Source organism: Myotis lucifugus, unplaced genomic scaffold, assembly GCF_000147115.1.
Source record: "Myotis lucifugus unplaced genomic scaffold, Myoluc2.0 scaffold_113, whole genome shotgun sequence".
Taxonomy (NCBI): domain Eukaryota; kingdom Metazoa; phylum Chordata; class Mammalia; order Chiroptera; family Vespertilionidae; genus Myotis; species Myotis lucifugus.
Window position 1 is genome coordinate 147883 of NW_005871161.1, and position 18052 is coordinate 165934.

The 18052-nt window shown below is 59.7% G+C and overlaps 1 protein-coding gene across 1 annotated transcript in view; it reads right to left on the bottom strand.

The window, feature by feature from the left end:
* The window catches only part of TG (thyroglobulin), a 154923-nt gene that overhangs the window by 124157 nt on the left and 12714 nt on the right, over nucleotides 1–18052 (bottom strand). Inside the window, exons 9-20 of the mRNA XM_023757773.1 lie at nucleotides 16642–17724; nucleotides 15419–16006; nucleotides 13821–14060; nucleotides 10336–10470; nucleotides 9911–9988; nucleotides 9284–9396; nucleotides 8101–8203; nucleotides 7474–7674; nucleotides 5366–5578; nucleotides 3970–4124; nucleotides 2922–3078; nucleotides 1373–1594 (exon numbers count right to left, since the gene is read on the bottom strand). Of these exons, the coding sequence (XP_023613541.1) occupies nucleotides 1373–1594; nucleotides 2922–3078; nucleotides 3970–4124; nucleotides 5366–5578; nucleotides 7474–7674; nucleotides 8101–8203; nucleotides 9284–9396; nucleotides 9911–9988; nucleotides 10336–10470; nucleotides 13821–14060; nucleotides 15419–16006; nucleotides 16642–17724 (3288 nt within the window). The remainder of the gene's footprint in view (nucleotides 1–1372; nucleotides 1595–2921; nucleotides 3079–3969; nucleotides 4125–5365; nucleotides 5579–7473; nucleotides 7675–8100; nucleotides 8204–9283; nucleotides 9397–9910; nucleotides 9989–10335; nucleotides 10471–13820; nucleotides 14061–15418; nucleotides 16007–16641; nucleotides 17725–18052) is intronic.

Sequence of the window (18052 nt, forward strand, 5' to 3'; positions counted from 1 at the left end):
CCCGCCCCAAATCTTAGATTGATGACTGACGGGGTCGGGGATGGGGCCACATGGAGGCCGCAGGAAGGGCAGTGCCACAGCCCTGGGCTGGAGGGCATGTGTGCTCAGTAGTGGCGCCTCTGGACTGTGCTCGGGGCAAGCACGTGTCTTTCTCTCCATCGCTGATGGCCACAGTCTCATCCGCCCAGAGGAATCCTGTGTCAGTCACGCCTGGAGGTGACCCAGGCACTACCCAGTGTTTCATGTAAAGAGGGAGAAACAGGCCCGGCGAGGAGGGCTGACTGGCCCAAGGTCACACAGGGGTCAGAAGCACGGCTTGCCAGTGTGTTGGTCAGAATGAGACCGTGCCCGGGGGATCGCCATCCTCCCCTGGCAGGTGGGTCCTCTCCAAGACCCTTGAGTCCGTGGCACCAACGGGGATTCATCCTTCAGGTAACTCCCTGCTCCTCTGACTATTCCTTGGCCACCTCTTCATATAGGTCTATCTGCAGGCAAAAAATCACCCCCCGCCCCGTGGCCTCCGCCCCTCCCCCATGAAATGAGACCAGGTGGCCTCATTGAGTTTGCACGTTTCTCGAGCTTTTGGTCATGCCCACGAGGTCCCACAGTCTCACAACAATGACAACCAGTATCTGTGAGGAGGCAGAAAGGGCCTTCACCCTTAGCCAGCTCGCCCAACGCCAGGCCTACCCCTGCCACTTTCCAACTTAAAATTCGTTCATGGTCTAAGCCCCTTGCTGGGCCCTAAGGCCTCTCCCACTCTCTCGCTGCCTATCTCCCCAGCCCCGTGTCCCGCATTCCCCACACACCTCATCCTCCAGCCACATAGGCCATGCACACTGTCCCCACTGTCCCCACAAAGCCACCCCCCTTCACACGCCCCCTGCTCTTGCGCTACCCCAGCGTCCAAGGGGAAGGGGTGACTTCCATCCTCAGTGTTCTTCCTCTGGCCTGTCATCTGAGCCTCTAGTGTCAGCTGCTACCCAAAGGGTGATGACTCTGCCCCCACACAGTGGGGGACTGAAAGACTTTTGAATAAAGATTCACCCGGCCGGTGTGGCTCAGTGGTTGTATGTCGACCTATGAACCAGGAGGTCACAGTTCGATTCCTGGTCAGGGCACATGCCTGGGTTGTGGGCTCAATCCCCAGTGTGGGGTATGTAGGAGGCAGCAGATCAATGATTCTCTCTCATCATTGATGTTTCTACCTCTTTCTCCCTCTCCTTTCGTCTCTGAAATCAATAAAAATATTTTTTAAAAAGAAAGAAATGAAAGATTCTGCACTCTGTACGTGCACTCTCCCCGAGCTCGGGGGCCTTTCCCGCAGCCTCGCACAGCTCAGTAGCAGCAGTGCAGGGAGTGGTGGACCTACCGCACCCCAGTGGGTCCTGGCTGGCGTCGCTGGGGGCCGAGACTGGGTGGAATCCTTCCAAGCACCCATAGCGGGTCCTGGGCGAGGTGCCCACGCTGTCCCCATGGAGGAAGCGGAGGGATGTGTCTGCTGGGAACGTCTTGGCATCCAGATGCAGCTGGAACTCGCCGCTACGGATCAGATCCACGAAGCGCCCCGCGAGGCCCTTGGCCAAGGCTTCCTCTGTAAGACACGGGGTGGGGCGGGAGTCACCTCACGGTTCTCGGCCAGGCCCGGGGAGGGTGCAGGGGCAGAGCCACCAGACACCCACGCCGAGAGGAGGCCCAGGCACTGTCCAGTGTTTCACGGTGAAGCAGGAGAGACAGGCCCAGAGAGGGGGACTGACTGCCCAAGGTCACACAGGGTCAGAAGCCCAGTGAGCCCTCCAGCCCAGGTCTGTGGCGCTGCCCTTCCTGTGGCGTCCATGTGACCCCCCTCCCTGCCATGCTGGGACTTCGGTCACCGGTCTAAGGTGCACTGTCTGGATAAGCACTGTTTGGCAAGCCACCACCTCTGAGCCTCGGTTTCCCCATCTGCAATATGGACGCGCCTCTCTCGCAGGTGGTGAGGATTCGGAGAGAGAATGTGTGATGGGGCCACTGCAGCGAAGGCAGAGCCTGCAGGAGGCAATGAGCCCCCCCCCCCACCCATGCACACCGAGAGGCCCCTCTGGGTGACGGGAGTGCTTCCTGGACGGTGAGGAGCCCCCATCTGGAGCCGGGCGGACCCCAGCACACAAGGAGCACTTGCTTCCAACAGGCTGCGCAAAGCCAGCCGCGGCCGGAACCCTCAGTCGTCTCACTGACGCTAGGAATGATCATCCCCACCTTTTCCAGCTCCCAACACAGCCCATTATCCAGGCTCTTCCAGAGGGAGACAAAGGGGACCCCGAATTCATGATGCTGGGGATCGTTGCCATGAGGATGGCAGAATGGCAGAGATGCCGCCTCCCTTCTGGTTATACCCTGGCCACCTTTTCCAGAAGTTTCCTCTCATAGGACAGAGGTCATGTCCAGCCAGTCCGGACCCTCGGGCTGTCACACCATCCCCTGCTTCTCCTCGCTTTCCACCCCCACGATCCATCCTTATGTCCCTGCCTGTTCTAGAAGCACAGTGACGGGTCTACATAGAGTGAGTGGTCTGAGATGTCTCACAATTTGGAGAGGACAGAACGCGAATTATAAACCAACAGAGGCTCCATCTCCCACCTTCTCACCCTTTTTCACACCTATATCCCCTCTCTCTGCCCAGAAAGTCCAGAGGAGAATTAGAAAATGCTCACAGAAACACAACCAGGTGATATTATTGAACGCTAGTAAGCCATTGATCAGAAATGTATTGGTTTTTACACACTGTTTGATACTTAGCTCCTCCCGGGAGCCGGGCTGATATCTCACTAGAGACCCACAGGAAGGGATGACGGCTCCACCGGCTCCATTTGACAGATGAGGAAACTGAGACTCGGAGACTCTGCATAGCTACTCCGAGGCAGCCAGGCAGGGAAACATACCGATGTCACGCAGATCGGGGAGAGAGGCTGGTGGGACGTCCTCGAGCCGCAACTTCCACGTGACATTCACTCCCAAACGCTCCTGGGTCAGACACTCCACCCGCACCGCGGAGTCGTCACAGGCAGGAACGGTAACAGGGGTCCCGACCGTCTGCACCTACGGAGACAGATGCCTTCAGTTCAAGAACACAGAGCAGGGAGCCAGCTTTTCTTTTCTTTAATATATTCTAACTGATGTTAGAGAGGAAGGGAGAGGGAGAGAGAGATAGAAACATCAATGATGAGAGAGAACCATTCATCGGCTGCCTCCTGCACGCCCCCTACTGGGGACCAAGCCTGCAACCTGGGCCTGTGCCCTGACGGGGAATCAAACCACGAGGCTCAACCACTGAGCTTTGCCGGCTGGGCGGGAGCCAGCTCATGGAGCCCACAGCAGGCCCAGCCTGGCTTCTCCTCCCAACCTGAGCATCGGTGACTGCACGGCAGGGTGGGTAGATGGATGGTGAGGGGCCTGGTTGGCCCAAGGACAGTGCTGGGCACGGTCCAGGGTTCAACACCAGCTCACGTCACACTCTTTCTAAGGGTAACAGCCCAAGAGCTTCCATACCCCCAGGGGATGTTAGTCCATCAAAGCTCGGGTGCCCGGAGGCGACAGGAGCTCGGGCACCTGTGCGCAGTTCTGTGGGGGCAGCCTGGGCTTCAGGACACCATCGACATGACCTGCCACGCCACAGACTGGCACCACGCATGCACCCTGTGCCATGTCCCACACGATGCCCGGATGAAGGTGACGGTGGCTATGGGGGTTCGCGCAGAGGTCATCGGTGAGGAACTGCTACGCGCCGGTCATTCATCCAGTGACGTGACAGGTTTGGATTCGCCTCTGCCGCTACCTATCTAGCCTTGGCCGACTTACTTTCTCAGCCTGAGCCTCAGTCTGCCCACGGGTAAAATTATCGGGTGTCACACTTCAGGTTCACCAGAGGCTCTCGGACCCCAGGACCCCGAGCTCCGCCCCCGCCCCGCCGCGGGGGAGGCAGGCACGCACCTGGACCTGGCAGAAGCCGCGGGCTGTGAGCTCGTCCGAGACGAAGGCCTGGAAGGCCAGCAGCAGGCCCGCGTAGTCGGCGCTGCACATCTTGCCCGGCGGGAGCCGGAGCTGGAACTGGGCTCGGGTCTGTAGGGTCTGCCACAGCTGGGGCCCTGCGGGGACGTGTCGGGTCAGCAGACGCAGCACACAGACCTGTGGGATCCCTTCCTGCCTTTGTTAGCTTTTTCCTCTACAAACATAACCCTCCCGCCTGTGGTCTGGAGCAGGCCGGCACTGCCGTCTGCACTGTCCTCCTCGGTCCACACACGTCCAGGCGCGACGGATCCCTCCGAAGCCAGAGCCCCTCCCAGCCAGCGGTCCTGCCCCGGCCTCTCCGCCCGGCTGCCCTGCGTCCTGGGCCCTAGGCAAGCCTCTTGGCAAAGCCCCCCCCACCCCGGGCACAATCTTGCATTCGAACAGGGCAACTCCGTGTGGCTTTGCCGGTGGAGAGCAGACTCCGCAGCACAAAGCACATGCTCTCAGGTGGCTCAGTGCACACTCTGCACATCTGGACAAGGCAGCCCTACGTCCCACGTCCAAGTCCGAGATCCACTTCTCCCTTCTCCCAAGTCCCTCGCTCCCGGCCAGCCGGGTCTGGATTTCAGCTGGGGCCCTTTTGTCATAGTCAGGTGGGCGATCCACTTGTGTGTCAACATCACGTTTTGAACTTTTTCTGGATAGCATTCTCTATCCCAGGATGCTTTGCAACAAACACTGTCCATTGACACTCGGCCAGCCCCCCAGAGCCTATGGCAGTTCGAGGTTTGGGGTCTCTATCCTAGACACCCCTTCCACAGCCCCAGGTGGACCCCGTGCCAGGCCCCAGCATCCGCCCCTGCCCTGCCTGGCTGAGTACCCACGCCAGCCTTTGCCAAGGCTGCTGCGGTCAGAGCCCGGTGCCGTCTCACAGACGGTGCACATGAAAGTGGGTCCAGTGGGCGGGCAGGACAGCAGCTGCGCCCATATTCAAACAGGGCACAGGCCCTCAGCTCTGCCAGGCGTAGAGGGACCCGGGGGAGAGGCTGGTGCGGAAGGTCCCACTCGGGGGCCGGACAAGTAGCTGAGAGCTTGTCCCACCATAGTAACTAACACAGCCATGGAGCCCCACCTGCTGGACCCATCCCACCCCCAGCACCTCCCCGCAGGGCCTGAAGTGAGGGCCGCTCTCCCGGGAGCAGACAGCTCCAGAGAAGCCACAGAGGGGTCTGGGAAGCACAGGGGCTCCTTCGAGAGACGCCCCAAGGGCCCGTCTCCTGCTCCGGACCGGATGCCCCCTGGCTCACAGGGAAAGGCCGTGCGGGCAGGGAAAGTGTGAGGGGCGGGGTACGGGGCAGACATCCCCGCGGTCACTCACGCTGGCAGGCCCGGGGCTGGGGCGGCTGCGACAGCCAGCGTCTCCTCTCCAGGCTGCACTCCAGCGGCCCCAGGGGGAAGGCGCTCAGGTAGCCCCGGCGACACAGCAGCTGGCACCGCTGGACAGCGGCCCCGCCTGGGCCCGAGGCGGGCTCACACAGGACCACTCCCCCGGCCACGTCCGACGTGTTGAATGGCAGCGGGCACTGCGGGCCTGGGAGCAGGAGAGAGGCGGCTGGGGGCATCTGGCCAGCACTAGGGAGCTGGCACTCCTGCCTCTCTCCCCCTCTTCCCTGCCTGCGCGTGTGTGGGGCTCCTCGGACCCTAGCCTGGTCCTGCCGCCTCCCTCCCCGCCCTCCTCTTGGAGGAGCCCGTCTCTCAGTTGTACCAGGTGCTTGAGCACAGAGGACTCTTGTATCTTCACCTCCAGCTTCTTCCATCTCCAACCCAGCCGCCCACGGGTCCTCCCCACCTCTAAGCCAACACGTCATAACTCACTGCTACCAATCAGTGATTCTCTCATCATTGATGTTTCTGTCTCTCTCTCCTTCTCCCTGCCTCTCTAAAATCAATAACGAGATACATATATAATAAAAAATCCCAGCCATGATGGCTCAGTGGTTGAGCACGGGCCTATGAACCAGGAAGTCACAGTTGGATTCTGGTCAGGGCATAGGTCTGGGTTGCCGGCTCCATCCCCAGTGTGGGACCTGCGGGTAGCAGCTGATCAATGACTCTCGCAAACCATTGATGTTTCTCTCTCTCTCTCCTCCTCCCTTCCTCTCTGAAATCAATAAAGATATATTAAAAACAAATAACTGAATAAATAACTCCTGCTGCCCACCCACGCCTGTTCGTGCTTCAGTACCCAGGGCTCAATGCGTGGCACCTCTTCCCCCAGCTGTCCCAGGCGGGCATCCCGGTCGGCCCCACCTCCTCTGCCCTGGCGCCAGCGGAGGCCGCGGCTCAGGCCTCCTTGCCTTCTCTGCATGCCCACTGCCCTCCCCCGTCTTTTCCTTGAACTGCGAGGGAAGCCTCCTCACCAGGTGCCCTGCCCGGGGCCTCGGCCCTAGTCTCCGCTCATACATCCAGTCTGGTCCCCACCGCCGGCCAAGAAGCTGCGGTGAAGCTGGACACGCACGCTCAGCCCCCTGGGTGCCCGCTGACCGGGGCCTCTCTCGGCTCTCACGCGCTCCGCCCCTCTGCCTCCAGGCAGGGCCGCCTTTCCCTGGACATGCCCTTCCCTCCGTCTGCTTATCTGCCTAGAAGATCCCTTTTGGACCCTCAATGATCAGCCCAGCTCCTCTAGCTTTCCAGCACCTTCCATGGCTCTCCCAGGCCTTCTTAGGTCTCCTGTCCCCAAGCTCTCGGCCCACTGGTGCAGCCCTGTGTGTTATCAATTAGCCAAGAGTCCAATCACCAGCTGCATCGAGCCCCAGGAGGAAAGACCAGACCACAGACTGAGAGCCAGAGAGGTCGAGGGCCACGCCCGAGGCCACCCAGCAAGGACATGGAGAGCTGCCAGTCAAGTCTGCCTGCCTGTCTGGCCGCCATGTCTGCGCTTTCTCCACCACAGTCGGCAGGAGGTCAGCAGGAGGAGCCCTGGGGGGCTCTTGTTAATGAGGCGGCTCCACAAATAAAAGGTAAGCCATTGATCATTCAATTATCTCTAGTCATCTGATAATTCTGATATATATTCGTAAGATATATATTTCAATATTCGATGTCCAAACAACGTTCAAAACTAGAAATAAGAATAAGCAAGCCAACACCTGCAGGGACCCTGCGGCTCCGGCTGGATGGACTCATCCCCACGGGCAACTGCCCCCAGCCTCCCCCCAGGATGGGAGACGGGGACCCGGACGCCCCGCAGCCCGCGGGCTTCTGGTGCCAGAGACGCTGCACACGCTGCCTGACCTCAGCGCCAGGCTGCACGTTGGCAGGGAGGAGACACCCGTTTCCAGCTCTCGGGAATCCGTGGCCACCAAGTCCTCAGGCCCTCCGGTCCCTCCCCCACTGTCCTGGTCCTTTAGACCCCCCCACCCCCGGGTGAGGGAACAGAGGGGCAGCCCCCCGCCCCCAGCCAGGGGCCCCGAGGGCACATCTTACTCTCGCAGGCCGGCTGGCTCCCGACCACACGGGTCCCGGGCACCTCCTCTCCGCTGCCCAGGACGCACCAGCAGCTTTCCTGGGCCGGGCTGCACTGCACTGAGGATCGGCCTCCGTCCTCGGCCCCGCAGGCCGGGGTGTAGCCTGGGCCGGCCGTCCCGGAGAGGATGCCGCCCTGGGGTGCTTCACAGAGGCCCGGGCCTGACACAGACACCAGCCGGGTGAGGCTTTCCACAGAGCCCACAGCCCTCGCCACCCACAGGCGCCACCCATCACCACCGGCCTGCAGGCCCCACCAGGGTCTGAGCCACCCGCCTCCCACTGGGTATTAGGCTAGGGAAGGGCAAAGGCTGAGCCTTGCTCAGCTCTGTACACACACACACACACACACACACACACACATATACACACCACACTCACACATATACACTCACACACACAATTCACTCACACACACTCACTCACATACTCACACACTCACACAGACACACTTACTCACACTCAGACACACTCTCATACACTCACACACATACTCACCCCCCACACACACACACACACACAGACACACACACAAACCCAGGGTGCATGGGGAGGGGTTGGGGGAAAGGGCAAGGGGTGACTACTCACACTGGGCACTGCTGTTCGTGCGGGGCGGGGTGCCCTCCCCTGAGGCCTGGTCCACACACCAGGTGCCAGCCTCCGTCCCCTGCAGCCTGGCAAACTCTCCTGTCTGGGACAAAGCCGAGGTCATGTCAGCCCAGGGAAGATGCTGTTGAGGCCCACAGGTCAGTGAGTGGACGTCAGGAATGTCCCTCCCAAACCACCAGCGCTGGCCTCTCCGCGTGGAGGGAGGTGGCCTGGGCGGCTCCCTGATCCAGACCCGTCCCTCACACCATCTGAACTGACAGTCAGAACCACCCACGAGGCCAAGGCCACAGGAATCCAGTCTCGGGATCTCATCTGATCTTCGTGAAGCCGGAGCGGGAAGAGCGGCCGGTTGTGTTCCTATCAGACCCCCTTTGGGGACAGGGAACCGAGGCCCGGGGCCTTCATCCCTTGGCACGTGAGTGGCTGCGATCCTAGCGTGAATCCTTTCTCTAAGAGCTCTTATTCCTAAAATTGGCCACTGCACCCAACTATTAGATCTAGTATAACCCCCTGGAGCTGGGAGGACGATGTGACATCTTCCATGTGTGTTGAGAAACTAAGACACACGACTTTGCAAAACGACTTTGCCCAGGTGACTGTAGGAAAAGCATAGACACGTGTAAACGATTTTCAGAGTTTTCATGAGTGATATTTCCTTGGGCCCTCAAAACAGCCTAGCACTGGGTAGGATTAAAACGTGGTCCGGTCCTATGATAAAAAAACAAAACAAAACTACGGCCTAGAGAAGGTGAGTAAATGGCCCAAGGTCACCCAGCCAGACTCGGCCAGGACTCTAGCGACAATGCAGATCTAGAATTCCCTACAGTTTTAAACAAAATTAAATGTATTTCCTGGCTGATGTGGCTCAGTTGTTGAGCGTCAACCCAGGAATTAAGGGATCAAGGTCCGATTCCCGGTCAGGGCACATGCCCAGGTTGTGGGCTCGATCCCCAGTAGGGGGCATGCAGGAGGCAGCCGATCAATGATTCCCTCTCATCATTGATGTTTTTGTCTCTCTATCTCTCTCCCTCTCTCTCTAAAAATCAATTTTAAAAAACAACATTAAAAACACACACACAAATACACTGAACACTAGGAAAGCCACCCCCGGCCTGCGGAGAAGGCCTGCTCCTCCTCGGCCTCCCAGCCCTCGGAGCCTCACCTCCAGGCAGGTTGGGATGAAGAGGTCGTCGGGGGAAGGGTCTCCCTGGGACCCGGCCTGTTTCCAGCTGGAGAGCAGCCCGCTGGCTCGCGCTCTCTCACAGGCGGAGGGGCCTGTGGGGAGAGAAAGGCTCTTTACAGGCTGCGTGGGCCCAAGGAGAGCGAGCGGAGAGCCCAGGCCGGCCCGATGTCAGGGCCAGGGTCTGGGGGATGGAGGCCAGCACAGAGAGCTGGAGTCTCGGCCGAGGAGCAGGCTGGGGCTCAGGGACAAAGGCCCAGGCGGGAGGCAGCATCATGGAGGTGGAAAGTGGGCAGCTGACTTCCCGGGTCAGAAACTGGGGAGAGGCTGGGCTGCAGAACAGACAGGAGGTGGCTGTTGAAACCATGGGAGTGGGTGAAGCTGCACAGGGCGGGTGTGGGGGAGCCCAGGGCCCCCGGCCTCTCCCTGCCCCTCTCCATCTGGGAAACTAGGCAGCGCTGAGGCCTGCGAGAGTCTTCCAGACGCAGGCGGGGACTTGGGAAAACGCGGGCTGGCTGCCTTCGGGGACCGGCCCTCGGAGCTCCCCTGGTTGGGGCCCTGAGTGCCCACCGCCGGGGTCAGGCAGGGGGATCCCTGGGCTCCACTTACACTGGGGGGCCTGGGAGGAGCGGGCAGTCAGCGAGGCCGGCACGTACTGTCCCTTCCCATCCACACACCAGCAGTTCCCTAGGAGAGACCACGGCAACGCTCAGGAGGCGCACAGGGCTCGCCTGCGGGTGTCTCACCAACAACCATCCATCATACACTGCTGATGGCACCAGGAGGTCCCCCACCCGTCCCTCTGCCCGACCTCGCTCACCACATGGGCCTTAGCACCCTAACCCCCACCCCCCACCCCTCCCCCCACCCCCTGGCTCTCTGGCTGGCAGTCACCGCTCCCATTTTATGGATGAGTCCCCCGGAGGCGAGGGAAAGAGGGCCCGGGAGTCCTGCTCACCTGCCCCCAGGGGGCTCTTCCCACTAAATGAAAAGGGGGTGCCCCTCGGCCTCCCACGGGGGCCCATCCCCCTCACCGGTCCCCGCGTGGCACTGCACGGGCTCCCAGTTTCCAAACGCGTCACACTGGGGCACGTAGGGGCTGGACCACAGGCGGGACGCTCCGGAGGAGGCGGCCGGGGAAGAGCGGCGACTCTGATAGAAGTCGAAGGCTGTGGGGGGAGGTGCAGAGGGTGAGGCCCTGCCTGGAAACGCCCGCAGCATGGGCGCTGCCACCGAGAAGGGCCACACGTCCCTGTTCCAAACAGGAGGCCTTCTTACCCACGTGACAAACACGCCCACCCAAAACGAGACAGGGGGAGGCACTTGCCAGACTGTTCTTTACAAATAAAAATGCAGGCCCGACTGGTGTGGCTCAGTGGTTGAGGGTTGACCTCTAAACCAAGAGGTCACAGTTCAATTCCCGGTCAGGGCACATGCCCAGGTTGGAAGCTCAATCCCCAGTGGAGGCATGCAAGAGGCAGCCAATTAATGACTCTCTCATCATTGATGTTTCTATCTCTCTCTCTCCTTTCCTCTCTGAAATCAATTAAAAATATTTTTTAAAAATTTAAAAAATAAAAATACAGGCCCTGGCTAGCGTGACTCAGTTGGTTGGGCATCGTCTCATGCACCAAAAGGTCACCAGTTTGATCCCCAGTCAGGGCACAGGCCCGGGTTGCAGGCTCAATCCCCGGAAGGGGGCATGCAAGAAGCAATCGATTGATGTTCTGCTCTCACATCGATGTTTCTCCCCCTCACTCCCTCTCCCTTCTTCCATCTCCAAAAATGAATAAAAATATTTGAAAACAAAAACACAGGCTGAAGTTTGAAGGAGTCTGCAATGCTCCTGCAATAACGTTCGTGTAACGTCAGTTAGGTCAATGAAGTGTCTTTGGTCATGAGAAGACAGCGGTAACAGATACATGGACTTCATATGTGCAGTGGCCCAGGCACAACCTACGTACATGCTTTTGTGGACTGAACCCCCACTCAGCCCTGGAAGAGAGGTCATGGCATCCCACTTCCGTGACCTGCAGACGGCCGCCCCGCCCATCGAGCTCAGCCTTCCTGCCCCTGCCTGCTGGCTCCCACAGCACCCCACCAGTGCCACTGGGCACTGTGCTTGTCCTTGGGTGCAGGTCTGTCTCTCCCAAGGCAGCGTGTACACCCTTCGGTGCAAGGATTCAAGTTTATTTTGTACGTAGAGCAGTGCCTCTCTCATAGTAGGCACTCAAATACTTGGTGAGTGAAAAAGAAGGAAATGCATGTATGAGAGGGGTGGGGGGGAGGTAAAGAGGGAAGAGAACAGCCACCAGCCGGGGCAAGTGCAGCCCCAGGAGCAGAGACCGGCCTCACATGCGGGGGAGGGGACCTTCTCCTGACCCGCCACCTTCGGAGATGGGCCATGGCTCCCTGAGCAGAACCTAACAGTCCTCAGGACACCACCCCCCACGGTCGGAACCCACCGGGAGACCGGGACCCGCTCTGGTGCAGCGGACGGAACCCAGGAGTCTCCTAAGCTTCTGCCTCATTCCTGGCCGGCACCTCATGGCTGTGTGATCATGAGCCACTTGCCAACCTCTCTGAGCCTCAGTGTCCCCATCTGCGAAATGGGTCTAATACTTGACAGGGGTTATTTTATATCAAAAGAGCTTCAGCACCCAGCTCATGCCAGGACCTTTCCTCCCACAGCCCCTCACTGAGGACACTGCTCTGCGGCCCTCCTTCCCTCCTTGTCCTGGCCCTCCCAGCCTCACTCCTCAGGACCTGGAGGTCTGCACACACACACACACACACACACACACTTGGAGGTCTGCGCGCACACTCCTCAGGACCTGGAGGTCTGCACGCACACACACACACACACACACACACACGCACACACGGAGCTCCCTCCCCTCTGCAGCAGGCCAGCCGCCTCTCCTCATCCGGAGGGATTCAGGGGAATGAGCAGCCCTGCCCCTTCCCGGGGACACTTCCTCTGTCTCAGCACCAGACACGAGAATGAAGCTGCAGAGCGTGCGCTGCATGGAGGGGATCCCCGTTAGCCCGACTTCGGGAGAAAATGGCATCATTGCCATTCAAGGAACAGATCCCTGTGGCACCAACAGCTTCCGTGCCCCTGCCTCCACTTCCCTCCCTGCCCAGAGTGGTCCCAGCTCCGGGTGAAATCCCACTCCTCCACTCTTTCGTTAGGTCAGATCCCGAGCCACGCACAAAACTCGAAAGGACTGGTTTCTTGCCCAAAGCAGAAGTCCTCGCGCCTCGGAAGAACAGAGAAAGGAAGTGCAGGGCTTGGGGGTGGGAGGGGACAGAAGAGGAAGGAGGAGGGGGCAGAAGCAGGAAGGTTGGTGAACCAGCACTAACGGGGCTCCTGCCATCTGCCAGGCAGGGTGCCAGGCCAGGGATCGAAGGAAGAATAAGAGGAGACCAGTGCTTGGTCCTCCGAAGGAGAGGGCAGGGGCAGGGGAGCAGGAAACAGACGGACCGTGGGAGGTTCTTGCCTCCTGTGGGGTTGGGAGAACGGAGGCAGCAGCAGCCCAGGCTGTGCAGGCAGGAGTGGGTGTGCTCTGTCTCCCTCAGGGGCTCGGATGGTGTCGGGGTGACCACTTTGTTGTGTGTGACCCAAGCCCAGAAAACCCCAGACGGGGTGTCAGCTGAGTAATATGACCAGAGATGGGGGCTTAGGAGAGGCTTGGAGACGGAACCTTTTGTCCCGCTGAGGATGGTGGGGTCAGTGAGAGAGCGGGGAGGGGCAGGGGACCCCACCGAGCCGGCTGCAGGGGGTGAAGGGCGAGCAGGGGCTCTGGGATGAGACAGGGCTGGCTGGGGACCGGCTGGCAGGGCAAGAGGCTCAGAGCCGGACCCGCTGCTGCACATCCAGGCTCTGCTAGCTATTCATGGGGGAACCTGGGCCTGTGGCTTAACCTCGGTTTCCGCATTTGAGAACTTCGCAGATGGTGGTGGCAGCGTCATTCTCACAGAACTGCTGGGGGGTCAGATGCAAGACTTAGCTGTCCACCGAGCACAGCACATGCCTGGCCAGGCCAGGGAGAGTGTCGGGGAACCCTGAGCTGTTGCCAGGGTGAGAGCACTGTGGATGCTCTGAGCTTCTCTCTGTCACAGGCAGGTCACGGGCGTGGGTTTGGAGTCACTGGCAGGGTCCGAGGGGCTCACAGGGGAAGGAGCCGACACCGGTAATGTTTTGGTGACAAGGGTGCCTCTCCTAGATTCTTAGAAACGGAGGGGACTTTGGAGCCGGCTAGGAGGGCAGAGTGAGTATTGGGGCTGGAGCCCTTCACCTTTAGCAAGAGCGCTTGGCTTCACGGGGCCTGCGGGTGGCGCTGGAGGGTGTGGGAGCATCTTGGAGAGTATGCACATCCGGCTTGGAAGGGCACCTCACAACCACCGCCTCTGCTTTCCCAGGAACCCACTGGCCTGGGGAAACCGAGGCCGCAAAGCCCACTCCAGCTCCTGCTCCCCCAAGAGATGGAACAAGAAACCAGAGCGCGCCACTCACTGGACTGAGCTGCCAGGCGAAGGGCATCCTTGCTGCCGCGCAGAAACTGCTGGGAGAAGGCCTCCCGGGGTGGGGAGCCGGGGGGCAGGCCGAGCTCCTCGTTGCTCAGCCGGATTCCCGAGGCCGCCAGCAAACTCTCCCCCAGAGGGAACCAGGAGCTGTTGGAAGCCGAGACCACCTCCTCCGAGTCCGCGATGAACTGCAGAGCACGCAGCTGCGCGTCCGCGCAGGAGCCGGGACCTGGGGAATGAAGACACTGCAGGTGGGTGCGCCCCACCTACGGCTCCCTTGACCCCTCTGCAGTGTGCACACACGTGCACACATGTGCACACACACACATGGATGCCTCAGCTGTTTGCTTCCCACCAGCTCCTTCCACAACCTGGAATGTTCTTTCCGTTTTGTCTCCACAATCTCATTCGTTCAGCATTGATAGGGGACCTACTATGGAAGGAGGTTAATCATCGCTAGTGTCTGCTCCCCTCCAGGCTCTGGACTAGGCACGGGCACTCAGACCAGCTCATTTAACCTATGCCACAGCCGACAGCGACGTGTTGACTTCGAGGGTTGGTCTTTCTCTAGAACTTGACATGTGAATGCCCAGGCATGGCAGCTCTCATCCACATCTCTGTTACCAAACCTTCTACAAGCCTTAGCTTCGGCCGACGTCAAATATTCGGCTTTCACACTCCCCAGAAAGGTCTGGGCGATGCTGAGCCTTGCCTCAGTGACCGGAGAGACTGGATTGGACTTGAACGGCTAGAACTACTTGTACCAGCAGCAAGGCTGGCTGGAGATTCTGCTTGGACAATAGCAGCGATGAAACTGCCTGGGCATTGCCTCCAGCTGCTGCTGGTAGGTCCATCGGGCAAAAGGCCTTTGGGTTTGACACTGACTCCGCCTCGTTCTGCTTGTGCCTCACACACGGCAGGCAGCTCTCTCCCAGGGACCTGTCGTCAGCCTGGACCTACAGACCTCGGTCAGCAGCTCTCCTATCGGCCCTCTCATTCACTCCCTCAAGCCCATTAAAAGCGCTGGAAGGCGGAAGCACCTGCTGAGGTCCCGAGCACCCAGCAGTGTCCTTGCAAGTAACAAGTCCATCATAAGAGGAGTTGGTTGACCCTAGCCCAGGGGTGGGCAAACTTTTTGACTCGAGGGCCACAATGGGTTCTTAAACTGGACCGGAGGGCCGGAACAAAAGCATGGATGGAGTGTTTGTGTGAACTAATATAAATTCAAAGTAAACATCATTACATAAAAGGGTACGGTCTTTTTTTTTTTAGTTTTATTCATTTCAAACGGGCCGGATTCGGCCCGCGGGCCGTAGTTTGCCCACGGCTGCCCTAGCCTGTTTGGCTCAGTGGGTAGAGCGTTGGCCTGAGGACTAAAGGGTCCTGGGTTCGATTCCAGTCAAGGGCACATGCCTGGGTCGCAGGCTTGATCCCCAGTGTGGGCTTGCAGGAGGCAGCCAGTCAATGATTCTTTCTCATCATTGATGTTTCTGTCGTTCTCTCCCTCTCCCTTTCTCTCTCTAAAATAAATTTTAAAAAATATTTTTTTAAAAGTACAAATTCAGTTCCTCCCAGGGTTGGACTCACATGCAGGGACCTCGCCTGGCTCGGTCCGGGTGCCCTCCCGTTCTTGACCGGCTTCGTCCACACACCAGCAGGTCCGCAGGTCCAAGTGCGCCAACGGGGCGCTGAAGTCCGAGTAGGGCCCTGGGTACCGGCGGAGCTGGCCGCGTAGGATCTGCCAGAAGAGGTAGGGCTCCAGGAGGACGCTGCCCCCGGGCCGGGTCCGGTTCCCGTCCAGCACGGCCGGCGGGACCTCGCCGAGAGAGGAGTACCTGGCCAGCCCGGGGAAGACGCCCTGCTGGCCGGCCTCATACAGACTTTGCAGGAAGCGGCGGAAGCTGCCGGAGGCTGCGTCTCTGTAGCTCAGGACCTTCGTCAGCAGTTCGGCCGCCGTCAGCTCCCGGCCACCGTTGTCCTGGGCCCTCCACCGCTCGTACCACTCGAAGGCCTGCTCGGGGGGCCCGTCACACTGCACGGGACTCCACCGCCCGCGGGCGCTGCACTGCGGGATGTAGACGCTGGAGAGAGCGGGCGGCAGGCTGGAGTTGGAGACCAGGGTCTGCACCGCCTTGAGGAAGGCGCGCTCGGCCCGCAGCTGACAGGGTGTGGGGCCTGGGGAGGAAAAGGAGCACAGTGTCAGGCGAAGGAGCTTGGTCAGCACAGGAGACCGAGGCAGAGCTCTTAAGTGTCCAAATTCCGTCTGAGCCCTTTCACGGCCACAGGTCCCACCACCTGTGGACAGAGAGCACCCCCATCACTGCTCAGGGACTGTGGAGACCAGCTGTTGTCAACACTGGAGACAGCTATGGGGCAATTCCTTAAGGCCAAGTAAGTCTCCCTATTCACCTAATTGCCTAATGTTATCAAGAGTTTTCTGGCCCGGCCGGCGGGGCTCAGTGGTTGAGCATCAATCTTATGACCCAGGAGGTCACGGTTCGATTCCCGGTCAGGGCACATGCCTGGGTTGCAGGCCCGATCCCAAGTGTGGGGTGTGCAGGAGGCAGCCTATCAATGATTCTCTCTCATCATTGATGTTTCTATCTCCCGCTCCTTCTCCCAAATCAGTAAAAATATATATTTAAACAAAAAAAAAAGAGTTTTCTGGACAATTTTTAAATTAACCAGAAAATTTGGCCTCTAACAGAGTGTGAGGCTTCACTATGACTGCATTCTTTTTTCTGCAATGCACTGTGTCAGGGCCCCCAGAGAGAAGCGGAGTTTGTAGGTGGAACACCCGACGGACTTACATTGCTGGGGTCGCCCAGGTGCACTTTGAGTTCCAGGAATGGCCTGACCCTCCTCGTCCACACAGTAGCATTTGGAGTCGAAGCACTGAACGGGTAAGAAGTGCCCCTGGCGGGTACAGGAAGGCACGGGCAGACTGGAGCCTGCGGGCTGGCTGCCCGCGAGGCTTAGCCTCCGAGCCCTTTGCTTCTCACACTCTGTGGGGCACCGTGGCCGTCCACCTCTCACCCTGGAGCTGGGCAGTTCTTTGCCCTGGGAGTCCACACACCAGCACTCTCCGGCAAAGCACTGGACATCTTCGTAGCTTCCTTCTGCCGTGCATGACGGGACATAAAGGCCGCCGGGTGTCAGCTCACAGCCCTGGGAGTTGAGCACTATTCCCGTCACGTCACCCAAATCCCTGGCTATGTCTTCCGGCACGGACACCGCGTGCTGCAGGAACAGAAGGAATTCCGGAAGGTCCAGGAGAGAAGCGAGGGATTTCAGGGCGTTTTGGTTCTCTTGCACGTTGACCTCAAAGCCAAAGCTGCCCACAATTGTCTTATTCATAGCCCTGCCTTCCTTCGCGGCTCCGGGCATTTCCACAGCAGGATTCGAATCCAGTCCCGCAGAGAGGAGTTTGGCTTGATTGACAAGTCCTCCTCCGCCCTGGAAGCCTGGGAGGCCGAGTCGCTGGAAAAACTGACTGAAGTTAAAGCTGCCTCTTGTGCCAAGGGCTCCCGACAAGTTAAACTGGCCGACGTTCGCCAGGAATCTCCCCCCAAAGAGGTTCTGCTGGAGGCGCTTTGGGTTGGCCGTAAACTGAAGGGCAAGACGAGCCAGCTCGCGGGAGGGGAAAAGCCCTCGGATGGCTTCTGGGAGGAGACTCCCTGCGGCGGGAAACGGTGGGTTCTGCCCCTCGATGAGGGAGCGGAGGATCCCCGAGTCCACAAAGAGCTCCTTGATGGCGGGCGGGCAGGGCGGGGCCCCTCCGGCTCCTCTTCGGGAGGTCACGAAGGAGGCCCGGAGGCTGAGGTCGCCCGAGGGCCCGAAGCGGAGTCTGGACAGGGCCCGCCGCCTCTCGGAGGAACAGGACCCGGTGCCAGCTGCACGGGGCAAGCAGAGGAAACGTGGTTAGCATCACCAGCCCCTGAGCAGCCCCTCAGAGCTCCCCGCTAGCAAGATGTCAGAACATTCAGCCCAGGACACCTACACTTTTCCCCTCCGTCCTTTTATTTTTAGCTTTCGCTCTGAGCCACGTCCAGGGAGGCCCCTTTGGGGAACGAGTTTTCCAGCGGACACGCCTTCCTCTCCTGGCCCTCCCAGGCGGGTGACCCCCCACTAAGGGAGGGCTCCTAGACATCGGCCCACTTTCCGAAAACCCGCCGCACACGTGCACCAGCAGCCTGGGCTGGACCGTCTCCCTCCTCCCTC